This window comes from Paramisgurnus dabryanus, chromosome 23 (assembly GCF_030506205.2).
Source record: "Paramisgurnus dabryanus chromosome 23, PD_genome_1.1, whole genome shotgun sequence".
NCBI lineage: Eukaryota > Metazoa > Chordata > Actinopteri > Cypriniformes > Cobitidae > Paramisgurnus > Paramisgurnus dabryanus.
Genome location: NC_133359.1, coordinates 1,718,560 through 1,737,826, shown reverse-complemented (window position 1 = coordinate 1,737,826; position 19,267 = coordinate 1,718,560). Strand labels below are relative to the sequence as shown.

Genomic DNA, 19,267 nt, shown 5'->3' with positions numbered 1-19,267 from the left:
AACACTTAATTCAATAAAAAATTTCTCACCCCATTGGCAGATTTTTTTTTGCTTGTTTTAACCAAAATTTCACTTAAATTGTATATTTTTGGTCTAAAAACTTATTTTCTTGGGTCATTTGCTCATTAAGAGAATACATCTTGATTTAAGAATTTGTAGATATTTCTACTAAAAACAAGACAAAATACTAAGTACACTGCAGAAAATGATTTTCAAGAGAAAATGTCTTTTTTTTGTCTTGTTTTCAGTAAAAATATCTAAAAATTCTTAAATTAAGATGCTTTTTCTTGATGAGCAAAATGACCCAAGAAAATAAGTCTAGTTTTACGACCAAAAATATTGCATTTAAGTGATTTTGTGAATAAAACAAGCAAAAAAAAAAAAATGCCAATGGGGTAAGCAAAAAAATCGAGATTTTTTTTAAAACACTAAATTCAAGAAATTTGCTTGTTTTATGCACAAAATCACTTAAATTTAATATTTTTGGTCTAAAAACTAAACTTATTTTTTTGGGTTGTTTTGCTCATCAAGAATAAGCATCTTAATTTTAGAATTTTTTGATATTTTTACTGAAAACAAGACAAAAATACTAAGACTTTTTTTTCTTGAAAATCATTTTTTTGCAGTGTATATTTTCAATCAATCAAGTGATTACTTTTATTGTTATACGTTAACGTTATTGTTACTAAAAATGTATGAAAAACATGCAGATATTTGAATGCACATTCGAGCCCTTTCTGCCCCAAACGATAGTCAACATAAAGACTATTTTACAATCGAATGCACTGTGATGATTTCTGTCTGTGATGCAAGAAATTGCAAAGCTGTTTAAAATCAGTTCAAGTGCTTTTAAAGAGCATTTGAGTAGTCAGATGTTTTCATTTAGGTCCTGTGATGTGCATAAACACATGTGTTGTGTGTGTTGTAGTGGCTCATGAGGTTTGGGAAGAGATGGTCAACGCTTGCTGGTGTGGCCTGCTGGCTGCTCTCTCACTTCTGCTGGATGCCAGGTACACGTATACGCTTTACATTAAAACCTAAAAACTAATTTCTAAATCAATTTTATTGTGACATTCAAAGCAATTGATCAATATTAGAAATGCATGAAATTGAAGATAAATTTAATATGCAAAAAAGTTGTGCATTCTTTTTTTGGGGGGGCAATGGAAAACATGTGTCTTACCAGTCCATCTGCATCAACCTAAAACTTGACTATAACTTGTTTAAGTATGCAAGTTATTGCATACTGTTGTGATGGTATGCATGCAGATAAATAGCAATAATGTCGCATTGCCCCGATCAATACATTAGTTTTTTGCCTTGCAAATAGTTTCTTCTTCGTTCAGCAATAAAAGCATGTTATTATATTTATACATTTGTATATTGAAATCTTGCTAAATGAATAGAGAGTCTGTGTTGATGACATCTGCTTTATTTGTTCACATCAGTACGGATGAGGCGGCCACAGAGAACATCCTGAAGGCGGAGCTCTCCGTGGCCTCTCTGTGCGGTCGTCTGGGTTTGGTGACGCCGCGTGATGCGTTCATTACGGCCGTGTGTAAAGCGTCTCTTCCTCCTCACTATGCCCTGACCATACTGAGCAGCAGCGCCGCCAGCCTCTCCAATAAAGGTACAAGAGCCTCTTCATCCATACTTTTCTTTCAGAAATACAGCGTGTGCATGTGTGTGTAAATTTTTGGTGGTTTGTGTGTGTAGTGTACTCTATCCAGGGACAGAATGTGCAGATTGTGAGTCCATCCAGTGAATCTCACCAGCAGGTGGTAGCAGTGGGTCAACCTCTCACCGCACAGCCACAGGGGACAGTAGTGGTAAATCTCACACTTGTATATCGAGATGAAGATTGTTTTGAATTTACAGTACTTTACTGGCATGATTGTGTTTACAGTATTTCATTGTACAAGTATCAAGGACAAATATACAATATCACAATAGCATGACTGTCTCGCTCTCTCCTAGCTCACAGCGAAGAACATTCAGTGCATGCGGACGTTGTTGAATTTGGCTCATTGTCATGGTGTTTATCTGGGAACCTCCTGGCAGCTGGTTTTAGCCACACTGCAGGTACAAAAACACACAGAAAGTTGTTTTTATTATTTATTTGTAGCATATTTATTTGAACCATTTATCATTTTATCGTCTCTGTTAGCATCTGGTGTGGATTCTGGGTTTGAAGCCAGGCGTCGGTGGTGTTTTGAAACCTGGACGGGCTGTTGAAGGTCCCAGCACGGTTAGTAAGATATAATGCCTTTCACAGCTCAGCATACACTCGTGTTTCTCTCTACATCTCCATTAAAATGATTTTGACATTTAATACCTTAAGTGTTTTTATTTATCGTTTTTGGCAGGTGTTAACCACAGCGGTGATGACCGATCTGCCTGTCATATCAAATATCCTCTCCAGACTCTTTGAAAGCTCACAGTAAGCATCACTGCATTCATTCAGTTGGATCATTATTAAATCCTTTCTTATTTGATGTAATTTATGTTGGTGTGTGTGATTGTAGATACCTGGATGATGTTTCTCTACATCACCTGATAAACGCGCTGTGCTCTTTATCAATGGAGGCCATGGAGATGGCTTACGGTAATAACAAGGTGTGTTTCTGCTCGTTCTTTTTTTATTCAATAATACAGCTAAAATTCAAAAGATTAGTCTTACTGTGTGTTCATATCAGACGCGAATGAAGCGGAAAATAGCACTATTCACGTGTAGTTGGACACTTGAGTTAATTTTTTTCTACATTTTGAGTTAACTTGCATCATTCGCGTGTAAAAATTCAGGTCGTTTGTGAGTGAAATGTGCGTCATTTGCTAGTAAAAGTTGCATCATTCACGAGTAAAATTGGCGTAATTTTTGTGTGAAATTTGCGTCATTCACATGTGAAATTCGCATCAGTCACGTTTGAAATTCGCGTCATTTGCGTGTGTAATTAGCTTCATTCGCCTGGGAAATTTGCGTAATTTGTGTGTGAAATGTGCATAATTCATGTGTAAAATTCACGCAATTCGCTTGTGATATTTGCACATTCGCGTGTAAAATTTGCGTCATTTGCGCGTGAAATTTGTGTCATTCATGAGTGAAATTTTCGCCATTCGCTTTTGAAATTTGCGTCATTTGCGTGTGAAATTTTCGTCAATCGCGTGTGAAATTTGCGTAATTTGTGTGTGAAATTTGCATCATTCACGTGTAAAATGCGCGTAATATGTGTGTGAAATTTGCATCATTCACGTGTGAAAATTTGCGTCATTTGCGTGTGAAATATGCGTCATTCGTGAGTTAAATTTTCACTATTCGCTTTTGAAATTTGCGTCATTCACGTGTGAAATTTTCGTCAATCGCGTGTGAAATTCGCGTAATTTGTGTGTGAAATTCGCACAATTCGCTATGTCGTAATCATGTCACTACTAGAGCAAGCTCCTGATTGGTTAACACAGCGCGAATATCCGCCGATGTTCAGAATATTCAACTTGTGCGATTTAAACGAAATGCACAATTTGTGCCGTGTCATTTGCATTAACATGTATTGACATAACATATAAATCGCTCATGATTAACACTTTATTTGAGTCTGAATAAATGCACCATTCAAGTAAATCATCCACCTTCACCGGTTACTGGAATTTTTTGGTCATGTGGACAGGAACCATCTCTGTTTGCCGTGGCCAAACTCTTGGAGACGGGGCTGGTCAATATGGATCGGATCGAGATTCTCTGGAGGCCGCTGACGGCTCATCTGCTGGAGGTGAGACCAGAAACCTCATCATCTGGAGAAGAGAAAGCCATTAGTTACTGAAGTGTTAGCATTAAATGGGTGTATCAGTGGTGCACATTTAATACTACTAATAACTGCAGAGCTCATTGGTGTGTTTGTTAAATGTGACCCTGTCTGTGAAATCCAGGATTATTATCAGCAATAATAAAGATATCAAGATTATATTTGACACTGAATGTTCTTTACAGAGTGACATATGATGATTTTATGTAGAAAACTCTCTCGCGCACACACACATAAATGATGGGTTAGCTGGGTTTTCATAAACAGGGTCACTAATCTCAATCTGTGTAACCCAAAGCAGATATTAGTTCATCATGATTCTTTCTAAGGGAATAGAGAGTCATCAGGTTTTTGTGATTAGTAAAACATTATTTGATCTTCTTGTTGTCTTTTCTTGTCCCTACTTCAGTCTGCTGTAGTGCTGGACTCAAATATTTCTCTTGTAGTGCTATAAACACTCAAACTACTAAACGCTCTTATGTTCTCTCTCTCTCTCTCTCTCTCTCTCTCTCTCTTTCGACATGTCTGTGTTATAGAAGGTAAGTCTGATCTTTCTTCTTTACTCTATGAGGATCAGTTCTCTTGTTTCTGTCATTAATAGTTTGTCACGTTGTCATTTCTCCTTGAAAATGTAATCATTTGTTTCTTTGTCAAATCATTTAATTTCAAACACAAACACTGGATCATAATCATCATCGTTTAAGAGCATGTGGCATATTTCCATACATAATATCTTATTTAATTCCTTATTTTTATGACCGTTCTGTTTTGCTTTGCCATTTGGTGTTTTGTTGTTGACCACAAATGACATTGATAAATGATCATGCTTTATTTGCAGTATTTCTTTTCTTTATATTTGGGTAAATGTCACAAGCCTGTTAAAATATGAGCATTTTTGTGAATTACTACATAAAATAATCCAACATAATGTAAAGATCATTCTGTGAAAAATTAATTTTGATATATTTATTATTAACTGAGTAAGATCATGTCAGAGATTGAAATCAAACTTTACATCATTACATTATAAGAATTGGATTTTACAAACAGGGTCACGTAAACCTGGCATGTTTTTGCATTGTGGCATGATTTTGCAGGTATGTCAGCACCCTAACGCTCGAATGAGGGAGTGGGGGGCAGAAGCCGTCACCTCGCTGATCAAAGCCGGACTCTCCTACAAACACGAGCCGCCGCTGTCTCAGAACCAGGTAATCATAAAAATACTCAAAATCTCAAATCATAAAAAAATCTCAAATCATAAAAAAATCTCAAATAAGTTCCTGTTATCTCTGTCGCCGCCATTGACGAGTTGTCTTGTCAATTATGAGTTAATATTTACCTGATAAATTTGCAGTTTTGAAGAATTTCTATGAAAAGGTGTAATACCGTTTTTATCCACTAGATTTATCCACCAAACCAAATTTATCAAAAACTAAAGAAAAAAACAATTAAAAAAAAAAAAAAACTGCATTTATGTTTGATAATCCATCCGAGTCTGATCTCTAATATAAATTCCTTTAAAAAAAACACAATTTTTAAGGTTTTTGCTCAAAATGTTGTATTTTTGAAGATAAATGACAATATTTCAGTGTTTAAATTAAGTGGAAGAAGTAAATTCATAATGAAAGTTTTTTCCCCGTTTTGTATGTTTTTTGTTTATTGTTTGTTAAAAGCAAATGGTCTGTTATTTCATTTGATATATTTGTAGGTTTACAAATCGCTGACGCGATACACGTCTGGATCCGAACTTTACTTCTGGTTTAGTTTTTTTTTAATGGTCTGACTAGTTGCTAAACTGATCTCTTGAACAAATGCCTCGTCGAAAATAACAAATGTTTTGGCTTCCTAGGTTATCTATGTGTTGTTTTTTTGCTTGTTATATAAATAAACTACGTTTAAATAGTTGGTTGTTATTTATTCTTAGTGGAGTTTACCGGAAGTTACGTGCGGACCACGACAGCCGCTTGTTTATGTTGTTATTGCTGAAACCGTCTATAGAAGAAAATCTTTCCTCCAAAGAATTTTGTAAAACTTTTGTGAAAATCACAAAAATGCTGGGGGGTAACTTTGAAAAAAAAAGGCTGGTGGCAAATGAGTTAAAAGACCTACAACCAATCATCTTTCCTCTTCCAGAGACTGCACCTGCTACTATTACACCCATTGAAGGAGCTGTCCAACGTTCTTCACGCGGACATCAGGCAGAAACAGCTGGAGTGTGTCCTTCAGATTTTGCAGAACCAGGGCGACAGCCTCGGCCCAGGTTGGCCTCTGGTGCTGGGGGTCATCGGAGCCATTCGCAACGACCAGGGGTGAGACATGTTGGTTAAGACTGCTACTGCTGGTTTGGATCAGCAGATTGGTGGAGGCCGGCAAAACAGAAATTTTGCATTCATTTTTATGTTTTCTGAGTCTCACTTGAATTGTTTGTCTTACTTGTACTCAACATGTCTTTTGTTTCGCAGCGAGTCCCTCATACGTACAGCATTTCAGTGCCTGCAGTTGGTAGTGACCGACTTCTTACCCACAATGCCTTGCACGTGCCTCCAGATAGTGGTGGATGTAGCGGGCAGTTTTGGCCTTCAGAACCAGGAGCTCAACATCAGCCTGACGTCCATCGGCCTGCTGGTGAGAAGTCTGTCTGGGTATTTAAAATGGCTTGAGAATAGTTTGGCATCTGATTTGTTTTACGTTCCCCTTTCAGTGGAACATCTCAGACTACTTTTTCCAAAGAGGAGAAACTATTACAGAAGAGCTGGAGAAGGAGGAAGCGATTCTCGTAAAACAGGCCCAAGATATAGGCGAACCTTTGAACAGGCCCTTTCACCCTGCTCCGCCCTTCGACTGCCTGTGGTTGTGTCTGTATGCCAAACTGGGCGAGCTGTGCGTGGATCCACGGCCGGCCGTGAGGAAAAGTGCCGGCCAGACGATGTTCTCCACTATCGCTGCGCATGGAACTTTGCTACAACCATCGACCTGGAACATTGTGGTTTGGAAGGTACAGGGTCACGTTGGTCCACCCAATTATTTTCGTACAAATTTACAATATTCAGAAATTGCAAGGTACCATAAACTTAAACATGTTGTCCACAGGTTCTCTTTCATCTACTTAACTGCGTCAGGAAGTCCTCCACCACGGCTGACAAAGAAAAAATCGAATCAGGCGGCGGGAACATCCTCATCCACCATTCTCGCGACACGGCCGAGAAGCAATGGGCGGAAACGTGGGTTCTGACACTCGCGGGTGTAGCTCGGATCTTCAACACCAGGAGATATTTACTGCAGCAGTTGGGTAAGTGTTGAGAAATGTGGTTCTTGAAGAAGAAACCTGATTTTTTCTAAGTAAAACTGTGCCCCGTCATGTGCCCCGTACAGGTGACTTCTTCAAAGCTTGGGAAGTCCTGTTGGACCACATCCAGTCCGCAGCCCTCAGCAAAAACAACGAAGTTTCTCTCGCTGCCCTCAAAAGCTTTCAAGAGATCCTTCAGCTAGTCACTCCCGTTAAAGACACGGATAAACCAGACGCTCTGGGTGCAATTGACGTTTCCGCTGTCCTCATGGAACCTCTTCAAAGCTCCGGTCCAGGCAGACCCCTCATCCGGTCCGATTCCCTCGCCGAGCGGTTAGCCCAGCGCTACGGTGCCCAAACTCAGCTTCCTCCGCCTGGGGAGGATCAGGATGACTCCCCCCTCTGGTGGTCAGCATGGAACACCTGGTACCGGATAGGAACCGAGTGCACGCGCCCACCGAGCGGCGGAACGGATAAACTCTCGTTTGTACCCAGTCAGCCGTTCCTGACGGCATTGATACAGATTTTCCCAGCGTTGTATCAGCACATTGCAGGAGGGTTCAGCATGGAAGATCTAAAGAAGCTGGGCGTGATTCTGCACGGTGCCGTGTCTGTCCCCATAAGCTCTGATGCTTCGCCCTTCATCTTGCCGTCATACACAGAGGCGGTGCTCACTAGTCTACAGGAAGCCGTACTTACAGCCCTGGATGTCCTACAGAAGGTTGATTATTCGTTTACTCTGTTCTTAGTAACTCCTTTTTTATCTGGACACTTTGAGAATGTATGACTAAGATGTTTTGCTTTACTTTCAGGCGATCTGTGTAGGTTCAGAGAATCTTCAGGTGATGTATCCCGCCATCTTCCAGCAGCTTTTGTTGTTCGTGGAGTTTTCCTGTAAACCTCCTCAGTATGGAAAAATGGAGACCAAACATGTGGCCAATGCCAAATACAACCAGGTGAGTCTCTACTGTTCTCCACATCACTGCTTCATTTTGATCGTTGCTGTTTTCTGTTTTATTTCATCTTCATGTCTGTTTCTGGTAAGATGATCTTGTTCAAGGTTTAGGGAGGTTTTGGAATCTTCTGAGAGTTTTTGCACACATTTTTAGACTCAGTTTTGCATCAGTGTTTATGAATCTATGGATTCTTTTTCTTCATTTCAAAGCTTTTTTCATTCTTTAACATTTTGGAGCTTGCTAAATGAATTAGTTTGCATGTATTTTTTTTGGACAATGTTATGTTCTTTAAAATTGTTATTTGTCCACAGCATGTGTTTTGCAAACATTTTAACTCTTTCCCCGCCATTGACAAGTTATATTGTCAATTAAGAGAAAACGCTTCCCTGCCAATTATGAGTTTTTACGGCAATCCATATTTCCACTATTACCCACTAGGTGGTGCTTTTACACAACTTATACATCACTGAAGCATCCACTGATCCAAAAACAGTAAAAAACTCAGTGTATGTTTTGATCATTGATCTGAGTCTGATCTCTATCAAAAGTTTTTGACAAAAATGCAATTATATGTTTGAAGAAACCTACTCATATTTGAGAGGTCGTAAAAAGAGGACAAATGAAGATAGGATGATTTTTTTTTGTTTGAAAGCAGAGGGTTTGTTCTTTTATTTGATATATTGTATGTTCATATATTTGAAGAAGAATGTTTTCTGTAATGCATTAAAGTTTTGTGTAAATCAAAAAATACTGGTGCCTACTGACAGCATTTAAAAATGCTGACAAGGAAGAAGTTAAATTTAAACTGTATTTATCCAACATGTGTTCTACAAATATTTTAAAGGGTTTCGCTTTTTCCCCGCCATTGACGAGTTATCTCGTTGATTAAGAGAAAACATTTGTATGAAAAAACGTATTCCTGATGAGTTTTTATGGTAATCTGTAATACCGCGATTATCCACTAAATTACCAAATTTATAAAAAACTGAAGCAAAAAATAATGTATTAATTTTGATAATTTTTCTGAATCTGATCTGTAACAAAATTCCTTCACAAAAATTCAATAATTTCAGCTTTTTGGTAAAAAAAAAAAAAATTATAGAAAAATACTCATATTTAAGAGTTTACAAGCAAAGAAAAAATATAGATAGGATTAGGGCTGCACGATTAATCGCATGCGATTGTCACACGCATCTCGTCAGTAAAGCTGGTTCGGTTCCTTGATTAGTAATAAATTGCCATCGGCTGCTTTCAGATGAAGCGACATTTACTACATAAAACAGATCAGACATTTTAACAACGTAAACAAACAAAAACAAACTAAATATCTCTGCACACGCACGCATATCCCAACTAACATCTGCGTGTACAATATTATATTATACTATATTATCACCATTGACCTAAAACTTTGTCCATATGTTACTTTTCACATATTAAATAAAATTGCTCATTTATGACAAACCATTACGATATGCATATCGCTGTATGCACATTTGCGGCACTTTGGTTATTTGGATATATTGCACATCCCTATAAATAGTCTTTGAGTTTGTTGCAATGCATTCTGGGATTACCTTGTCTACAAAAGGCATAATGCAATTTATAAAATGGTAAAAATATGTTTTTCCAAACATTTTTAGTCCTATTTGGATTCAGTGTGTGACTAGCTACCTTTTTGTTCATTTTCCACATCAGTTGCATAAATATTTGAAAGCAGCTCAGTTTTGTTTTAGATCATAGTTGATTAATTTATCTTCAGGTTTGGACATTCGTGAGGGTGCTTGTGTTGTTCATTCTCATAATGTCATATTTGTCTCATTTTAAAATAGCTTTGTTTCATTAGTTCCTGTTGTAGTAGTAAACATTTGTCTGATCTTCTCTTGTTCTGTTTTTTGTACTTCATATGGATCCACTGTAGATCCAACTGTTCGCCCCGGTGAGTTCTTCCTGCTGTCGGTCTCTTCATCTCACTTTAGCTTCATTTAACAACTCCCAGACAAACATCTCTCCCTTCATGTACTTGTACATTTGCTTTCTTTATTTCCCATCAGCCAGATTTGCTCATTTATCCGCTTCACAACAAATGCAAGCTTGTTTTAGTGCTGTTACTGTGTGGTTGTGTCTAGACCTCTATGGTAAAACAATGTGAAACTTTGTCAAACTAAATAACTTATTTATTGATATGAGATTATGTTTATTTACCTCATAAGTAAGGTAAGGAACATTAAATATTGATTTTAAATATTTTATTTGCTTATTTTTAACAAATGCAGACCTTCCACAAAACACATTTACTTTTATTACATTTAAAATAAGGCAAGACGTTCAGATGTCACGAACGCGCTATTTGGTTTAATAATTTGCAAATATAATGTTATATTAAAAGACATATTTATATTACATTTTTGTCTAATATTAAACTGTACTCGTCAAAATGATTTGCAGCATCTGGGTTACCGTTTGTTATTAGTTTTGAGTGGTTATGTGGGAATAATAAACCTGCAAATGTTGCAACTGGCCAATCAGAATCAAGCATTCTTAACCTTTTTTGTTATAGATCATAACTGAATCATTATGGTGTCGAAACAAAGATTGTGTTTTTAAAAGTGCATTGTATGTAAATTTACTGTATGAATATGCATATTTAAAATACTACACGATTCATTATTTGCTTTGCGTGCCGAACATTATAATCACAAAAAAATCACACAATTTAATATGCATTGTAACCACAAACTGTTTTGAGTTACGATTACTAACTGTTACTATTTTCATAATCGATTAATCGGGCCCTTTTTTGCGATTCATCGACTAATCGGATAAAAACCTAAATATTTACTCAATTAGGTTTTTTACTTATAGCTAAATAAGGCACTAAATTATGGTATTAGTGCTGGGCAAAGATTAATCGCGATTATTCGGATTCAAAATAAAAGTGATTTTTGGCATAATACATGAGTGTGTGCTGTGTGTAATTATTATGTATATATAAATACACACACACATTCATGCATTTATTTAAGAAATATTTACATGTGTATATATATATTTATTTATATTTTTATATATTCTGTATTATATATAAATAAAAATGTATATATATATATAAATAAAATAATTCTGAAATGAATATATGTATGTGTGTGTATTTATATATACATAATAATTACAAACAGTACACACATATTATGCCAAAAATCACTTTTATTTTGTATGCAATTAATCGCGATTAATCTTTGCCCAGCACTTGTATTAACGTGTAGAAATGAACTTTTAAACGTGCAAAAGCCACACACTACTACAGAGTTTTAGCAATGTAATATTTTTTGACACAAAAATGCATTTTTACAGTAATAATTTGTGATTCATTACTATTTTTATGAAAACCCAACAACGGTGAAACAATTACAAATTCACTTATATTAAAGAATGAAATTTAAACCTTTCGTTCTTTTGTGCTTTTGCTTACACCATTGTCCTTTAGGGTTGCCAGAACCGCTTAACAAAACGCGCCCGATGGCCATTCAAAATTAATTCAAAAGCATCCCAATGACTATTTACAGCCCAAACACCAACAACTAATAAACCAAATCCTTTAATCTCTAACCTGCAGAAAAACATCAATCTGCAGAAACCGTTTAAAAGAAGCCCAATTCACAACTGTGCCGAAAGGCAGAGGACCTGGCAACGCAGGTCTACTGGTTGCGCGGTAAGAAGAAGCAGCGCCTGATAAAGGTGCAGCTCATGTTGTATAAAGAAAAGTGCTTGACTATAAGCTGGCGCTGTATGGAGCGGACGCGTGTCCGGTTGTCCGACGGTGGTGCGGGAGGAAGTGATGTCACAGCCCAACTAATCGATGATGAAATTAGTTTTGTTTTCCCAGATATCTCTTCAGTGTTTAAGCCCTGTCCCCTAACACATATACTGTACAGGGTCATGTGATCTATAACATTTAGTGATCATTCAATTGAACCAAATGTTAATGTTTATGTTTTGATTACTCATTATCCACCCTTGATTTGTTATTTTACAAACATTCATGTTTAGGAGGAGATGTTTATATGTAATATTTATATATTATTATAAATGTACTTATTCACCTTGATTCTGTCTGTTTGTTTTTGTCTGTCTGTCCAGGCGGAGTGGGTGGCCTTGAACTATGTGCCGTTTGCCGAGCGCTCTCTGGAGGTGGTGGTCGATCTCTATCATAAAACCGCCTGTCATAAAGCCGTCATTAATGAGAAAGTCTTACAAAGCATCATCAAGGTATTTTTCCATCTATTTTCAAAACCTGGTGAGTCAAACCAGATTTCAAACCCACATTAAATGGCAACATTAAAATATCATGTAATATAAATGTGTTTTTTGCAGACTTTAAGGGTTCCTCTAGGTCTGAAGTACGCGTGTCCTGCCGAGAGCACCTGGAAACTCGCCGTTTCCTCACTGCTAAAAGTGCTTTCAATTGGGCTCCCTGTTGCCCGGCAACAAGCATCCTCAGGCAAATTTGACACCATGTGGCCGGAGCTGGCGAACGCCTTCGAGGACTTTTTGTTTACAAAAAGGTACCCAAAGCTTTACATTTAAAATCGTATTAAATAAAAAATATATTGATCGTGATGTATGTGTATTCGTAATATATTGTTTAAAAAGCATTTAAATTTATTCATTGTATTTTTGCGTCTCATAGCACACCTCCAGATAATCTGTCCATACAAGAGTTTCAGAGGAATGAAGCTATAGATGTTGAGGTAATTTTATACAAATATAACCACATTTTATTTGCTACCACCTATAAACAATTACAAATAATCACGTAAATTATATTTCTGTTTTTGTCCACTAGGTGGTGCAGTTGATCAGCACGGAGATTTTACCGTTTGCCAATTTCATACCCAAAGAGTTTGTAGGTCGTATCATGAGCATGCTCAATAAAGGCTCGATTCACTCTCAGTCGTCATCTTTCACAGGTACGAAGTGACAAAAATGATAAAACGAACCATAAATCGTTTATTTAATTTATGATAAAAACTAAAATCTCCAATTTCTAGACCTTTGCAAACGTACCACTGATCATAAAGATTACAAATAAGAATGATATCAAACCTGCTGTGTAAAAAATGTTGTTGTCAAATATTCAATAAAAATGTCTGCAATCCTTTCATCGGTCACAGAGGCAGAAATGGACATGCGTATGCGAGAGGAGTTCTCCAAGGTGTGTTTTGAGACCCTGCTCCAGTTTTCCTTCAGTAATAAAGTCTCGACACCACAGGAGGGCTACATCTCTCGTATGGCCCTGTCAGTGCTCTTACAGAGAGCACAAGATGTGCTCAGACGATACGTGGAGGACGAGAGGTTGAGCGGACGCTGCCCGCTGCCCAGGTAAATACAAACAAATACACACTGAGCAAAGTAATCATATCAGACTTTTGTTGTAAAGATCTGTATCTTCTTGTCCATTTGTTGAACTAAAACACATATAGGTCACATTTCAGCCTGAAATCAAAAATGCATTTGGCATAAATAAATAGGATTAAAGCCTTAATTGCATAAACAAAATCTTTTAAGACAAATGGTTTTCATCATGACTGTGTATTAGAAATGTTCCCATCCAAATACAATTTGTTTTTTTTCTATTATTAGCATAAAATGCTATACAAAAATGATGTTTTCTTTTAATAATTCAATAATCATTTAATTGAATAGATGTTATCAGATGCCCATTGAAACTGAGAGGGCACGTTCAAACTCGAAACCAACTAAGCATATTTTCATCGGTTTCATCTTTGTACAGTTAATCCGCGACCATGCACAATGTAAAATTTGTATAATTCATTAACTCTTTTCCTGCCATTGATGAGTTATCTCATCAGTTAAGAGAAAACATTTGCATAAAAAACAGTTCCTGATTAATTTTTATGTTAATCTGCAATACCCCGATTATCCACTAGATGGCTTACCCAGTTTATGAAAAAACTAAAGCCAAAACTTTATTTATTTACTCATTTTCAACTCTGTGTATGTTTTGATAATCGTTCTGAATCTGATCTCTAACAAAATTCCTTCACAAAAATGCAATTATTTCAGCTGTTTGCTAAAAATTTGTATTTTTAAAGAAAAATACACATATTTACGGAGCCCATAAGGCAGGGGTGTCCACTCCTGCTCCTGGAGGGCCGGTGTCTCTGCAGAGTTTTATTCCAACCCTAATCAAACACACCTGATCCAGCTAATCAAGGTCTTACTAGGCAGACTAGATACTTTGAGGCAGGTGTGTTGAGGGAAGTTTTAGCTAAACTCTGCAGGACACAGGCCCTCCAGGACCGACTTTGGACACCCCTGCCATAAGGGGACATGGAGCAAAAATTTAAAAAAGTTTAGTTTCGCGTGCGCACGTGAAACTATTGCGTTACAGTTTCACGTTAAAGTTTCACGTTATAATATTGCGCTATAGTTTCATGTTATAGTTTCACGTTATAGTATTGCGTTACAGTTTCACGTTATAATATTGCGCTATAGTTTCACGTTATAGTATCGCGTTATAGTTTCACGTTATAGTTTCACGTTATAATATTGCGCTATAGTTTCACGTTATAGTTTCACGTTATAGTTTCACGTTATAGTTTCACGTTATAGTTTCACGTTATAGTATTGCGCTATAGTTTCACGTTATAGTTTCACGTTATAATACCGCATTATAGTTTCACAGTATGGTATCGCGTTATAGTTTCACGTTATTATATTGCGTTATAATTTCACGTTATAGTTTCACGTTATAGTTTCACATTATAGTATTGCGTTATAGTTTCACGTTATAGTATTGCGTTATAGTTTCATGTTATAATATCGCGCTATAGTTTCACGTTATAATACTGCGCTATAATTTCACATTATAATACCGCGCTATAGTTTCACGTTATAGTTTTGCGGTATAGTATCGTGTTATGGTTTCACGTTATAGCATTGCGTTATAGTTTCACGTTATAGTATTGCGTTATAGTTTCACGTGCGCACGCGATAGTTTCATGCGAAATTTAACTTCAAAAAAAATTCTGCACATGAAGGTTTCGCGTGAGCACATGAAACTAAACTTTTTTTATTACAATGTCACCTTAGGGGCTCGGTACATATTTAAGAGTTTATAAGCAGAGAAAATTTTTTAGATAGGATGATACGGTTTTCCCTGGTTTGTTTGTTTGTTTGTTTGAAAGCAGAGGGTCTGTTATTTCATTTGATATATTTGTATGTTTATATATTTATAGAAGAAAATTCTCCTGGAAGGCATTTTGTGAAACTTTTGTGAAAATAACAAAAAATGCTGGCGGGCAACTTTTTAAAAAAACTGTTTATTCATGTTAGTTAACACATTTACCAATGTTTAGTAATACAACCTTATTATAAAGTATTACCAATATGTTTATAGGCTAGTTTTTAAAAAATCTCTTGTTTTGTTTTTCCAAGGCAACAAGTGACTGAGATCATCTTTGTCTTAAAAGCCATTAGTACCCTCATGGATTCTCTCAAAAAGACACAGCCGGAAAATGGTGAGAGACGTTCGCCATTCAATTCTTTAAAACATCTTTCAGTATCTGCACTGTTTCTTCATCAAAACATTTATTTTCTATTAATTATTTCTGCCTATCTATCTGTCTCAAAATATCATCATGACAGCATTATTAGACATTACAGGCATGATGAGATGAGATGAGATGGGTGTTATTTTTGCTTATTTCTGTCTCTCTTCCCTCTCCATCAGTGGACGGTAACGTTTGGGCTCAGGTGATCGCGCTGTACCCCACTCTGGTGGAATGCATCACCTGCTCGTCACCTGAAGTAAGCTCCGCCCTCAAAGACGCACTAGGGCCCTTTAAGGACTTCATGCAGCCGCCCGTCTCCAAAGTTCAGAACGGCGAATCGTGACTGAAAGTTTTTATTCCACCACAATCATGAATGTGACTGTTTCACACCCCACGCGTGAGGACTCGCCCCCATCGCCATGGCAAACGTCATTGATCGACAGCTCCAAATGCCATTGTTTTAAGCTTCTAATACGAGCTGCGTAGATTCTGATTGGCCGACTTTAACGATGTATTAACAGCTACATTAAATATGCAGTGTTTGTTGTTTTTATGGGTTTTTGTTTTTCCCCCTCATGTACAGTGTTTGGTGATAGTGTTAAAGATGTGATTTTGAAAAAGAGGTCAAAATCAAAAATCATTTAAAGAAAAATCATCATAAATAAATGAAGGATGGTCTTTTTTTGTGAAGTTTTCTCAACAGCAATTTGGGATTTTATGCAAGATCTTACTGTAACATTCCACGTCATCTTTAGTCACATTGAGAAGGGTTGAACCCGTGTGTGTACAATAATAAATGCTACAGTTCTATGAACATATGAAATGTGTCACTTCTCTGCTTATTTTACAAATAATTTATATTTAGCAGAGCATTTATTACAGAAACCATCGCATTGAAAATCATGCACTCGCAGTCTCGTGTGTGAGCCAAGCGCGTCGCCAATTTTTTTTTGTTACATTTTTTTGGTTGGGGTCAAATGAAACCGTCTAAAGACCGTTTAAGCTTTTTTCTTTTTTTTATTAATGCATCAAACATTAAACCGAATGAACAGATAGAGTATCTACAACAGGGGTGGCCAAACTTTAGAAAGATTACTTATGTTTTTATTAGTGTAGTAACCATGTTACTTATTACCAGATTAATTGCCATTTGTATTACCACAATTTTACTACAAATAGTAAATTTGTGGTTACAACAAATTAAAAAATATGCTTAATGGAATGAAAACATGCTTTATATTTTTTAATGGGAAATCATTTCATGTGCATTACTAGATAGTTATTACATATCATCATCATGCTGTTAAAAACAGAGGCAAGCAGTTTTGGGTTTTTTAAAGGGACATTCCACTTTTTTAAAATTTTCCAGCTCCCCTAGAGTTAATAATTTGATTCTTACCGTTTTGGAATCCGTTTAGCTGATCTGGCGCTAGCACTTTTAGCATAGCTTAGCACAATCCATTGAATCTGATTAGATCATTAGCATTGCGCTAAAAAATAACCCAAAGAGTTTCGATATTTTTCTATTTAAAACTTCAAAATAAACTAAAATAGTCCCCTGCTGTTGAAAGTAACCAAGGGGACTATTTTTGGGCAGTGTGTAATATCACTGCGCCTGCTGCAGCCATGTAACATCAGCAAAGTCCTTGATTATTACGCCAGTTTGAGAGTTTAGTTCCTAGCCAGATCTGCCTAGAAAATCACAACTTTTAATTTTCTGTTGTCTTAGTACATGATGTAACTACAGAAGAGTCAAGTTTTAAATAGGAAAAATATCAAAACTCTTTGGTTATTTTTTGGCGCAATGCTAATGGTCTAATCAGATTCAATGGATTGTGCTAAGCTATGCTAAAAGTGCTAGCGCTAGACCCGGAGATCAGCTGAATGGATTCCAAAATGGTAAAAATCAAATTTTTAACTCTAGGGGAGCTGGAAAATTAGCATATTTTCTAAAAAAAAAAAAGTGGAATGGCCCTTTAAATGGCAATACCTCTTGGCAAATCACTAACATCAGACAGAAGTCAGTATGTGTTAAGTATATTGCTGTCCATTCAGTTTTAAACGCACAACATTCAGGTGTTAGTTTTTCTATTTTGTTGCGCTCGTGCCCTTATTTGCCAGTCAAGTTTTTTAGCACAGGCGACATCATTTGGACGTTGATGGTATTGCAACAAATGAGTCATTCTGGACCAAAATCATACTGTTTAATATAATTATAAACTGCTTAGCGGGCCAGATAAAAGTGCCCGGCAAGCCCTAGTTTGCCCACCACTGCTCTACAGGAATAAAATCACATTTTATTTGTGAAACTTTGCATGGATAATTTATAAGAAAAGCGAAAAGATCAATAAATACAATAAAAAAGATAAACATATGCAGAGGAAACATTATTCATCAGTGGTATTATTAAAAAAAAACATAATATTTCAAAAATCTGTTAATTTTCTTGTTTTTAACCAACCTAAGAAATGCTTGAACTTAAAAAAGGAAATGTGGAAAGTAGGCTGCGAGTTAAAGCATTTTTGTTTATGAATAAAAAAAAATCCAAACAAAATTAAAATTAACAACAATTAATTGGAATATTAGTTGTGCCTTCATAGTAACAAATTATGTATCAAGGTGCTTACTTATACATTTTCCAAAATTTTTATTTCATTTGAGTTTTGTCACAATGGAAAAAAATGGGTCATTTTTCAACAAAATGAGCAAGAATTGTCAACATCCATATATTTTGCCACAGTATCTTTCACAGGATATATTTTTTGTAAGATCAAAAGATAAAACGAATTTCTTTGAATTTATGGATTTGAGGCATGCATAAGATTAATCTATAATTACATAAAAGATGCCCAATAACGTTAAATATGCTTATTCCATCTAAAATCAAATCTTTTTGTGTGTCATTATTACTAAAACTTGGATGATATTTAACAAGGTGATTTAAACCGGAAGTAACCACTTAAAGCACTGCATTGTATCTTTCTGTTCATAAATTCCCCTTACCATTTAAAGCCTGCAGAAGGCGTGGCCTCCATGTGGGTGTGTGTGACGTGGGCGGTGTCCCTCTGACACCCCATTGGCTGCGCTCCTAGCCAATAACGTCGTGGCAGAAGGGAGTGTAGCTCGTTCACGAGTACTACGACCATTCACTTCGGGTTCACCGCGCGTTCTGGACAGCAACGTGGATTCTCGGATTTCTGCGAGTTCGAGTTCAAGTTCGTCGTGTTTGTCGTATTGTGGCTGTGACCGGGCCGTGTACTGGCTGAGGTAGTAGTTTGTGCTGTTGGTTTGGGATGTGACATTGCCCGTTATGGAGATGACTGCGCAAGCTACTCCCTTGCCAGTGCCAGGCACGCGCTTCCCGCCGCTTCGGATTCCGGATCTTCTGGAAAAATGTGCTGAATGTGTTTGTGTGATATTCATGAATGTGAGATTTATTCTGATAGTTATGTTAATATGGTAAGTGTCAAATAAATGTATATTGTGCTAAATAACTCTGATTTTCCTGTAATTTATCATTTATTTTACTTTTAATCATTGCTGTAGAAAGTGAATCGTAAATATGCTATACCATTCATTTTTTCCTTATTAAAGTGCTGTGTTTTCTGTCGAGTGCAGCAGAAAAGCACATATTACCCTCGGGCACGAGAC

The 19,267-nt window shown here is 36.6% G+C and overlaps 1 protein-coding gene across 4 annotated transcripts in view; it reads left to right on the top strand.

The window, feature by feature from the left end:
- The window catches only part of mon2 (MON2 homolog, regulator of endosome-to-Golgi trafficking), a 30,007-nt gene extending 13,394 nt beyond the window's left edge, over window positions 1–16,613 (top strand). For 2 of the 4 annotated variants that reach the window (XM_065277359.1, XM_065277358.1), the window contains exons 13-36: window positions 929–1,010; window positions 1,449–1,630; window positions 1,717–1,829; window positions 1,978–2,082; window positions 2,168–2,248; window positions 2,367–2,440; window positions 2,526–2,616; window positions 3,663–3,764; window positions 4,895–5,005; window positions 5,931–6,106; window positions 6,260–6,422; window positions 6,499–6,792; window positions 6,888–7,086; window positions 7,170–7,804; window positions 7,896–8,039; window positions 9,961–9,978; window positions 11,656–11,751; window positions 12,180–12,308; window positions 12,414–12,604; window positions 12,730–12,790; window positions 12,886–13,009; window positions 13,214–13,421; window positions 15,501–15,583; window positions 15,796–16,613. In XM_065277359.1, the coding sequence (XP_065133431.1) occupies window positions 929–1,010; window positions 1,449–1,630; window positions 1,717–1,829; window positions 1,978–2,082; window positions 2,168–2,248; window positions 2,367–2,440; window positions 2,526–2,616; window positions 3,663–3,764; window positions 4,895–5,005; window positions 5,931–6,106; window positions 6,260–6,422; window positions 6,499–6,792; window positions 6,888–7,086; window positions 7,170–7,804; window positions 7,896–8,039; window positions 9,961–9,978; window positions 11,656–11,751; window positions 12,180–12,308; window positions 12,414–12,604; window positions 12,730–12,790; window positions 12,886–13,009; window positions 13,214–13,421; window positions 15,501–15,583; window positions 15,796–15,959 (3,626 nt within the window). In that variant the 3' untranslated portion in view covers window positions 15,960–16,613. The remainder of the gene's footprint in view (window positions 1–928; window positions 1,011–1,448; window positions 1,631–1,716; window positions 1,830–1,977; window positions 2,083–2,167; window positions 2,249–2,366; window positions 2,441–2,525; window positions 2,617–3,662; window positions 3,765–4,894; window positions 5,006–5,930; window positions 6,107–6,259; window positions 6,423–6,498; window positions 6,793–6,887; window positions 7,087–7,169; window positions 7,805–7,895; window positions 8,040–9,960; window positions 9,979–11,655; window positions 11,752–12,179; window positions 12,309–12,413; window positions 12,605–12,729; window positions 12,791–12,885; window positions 13,010–13,213; window positions 13,422–15,500; window positions 15,584–15,795) is intronic. The other 2 variants (XM_065277360.1, XM_065277361.1) reach the window with 2 other exon arrangements.
- The last annotated feature ends 2,654 nt before the right edge of the window (window positions 16,614–19,267 follow it).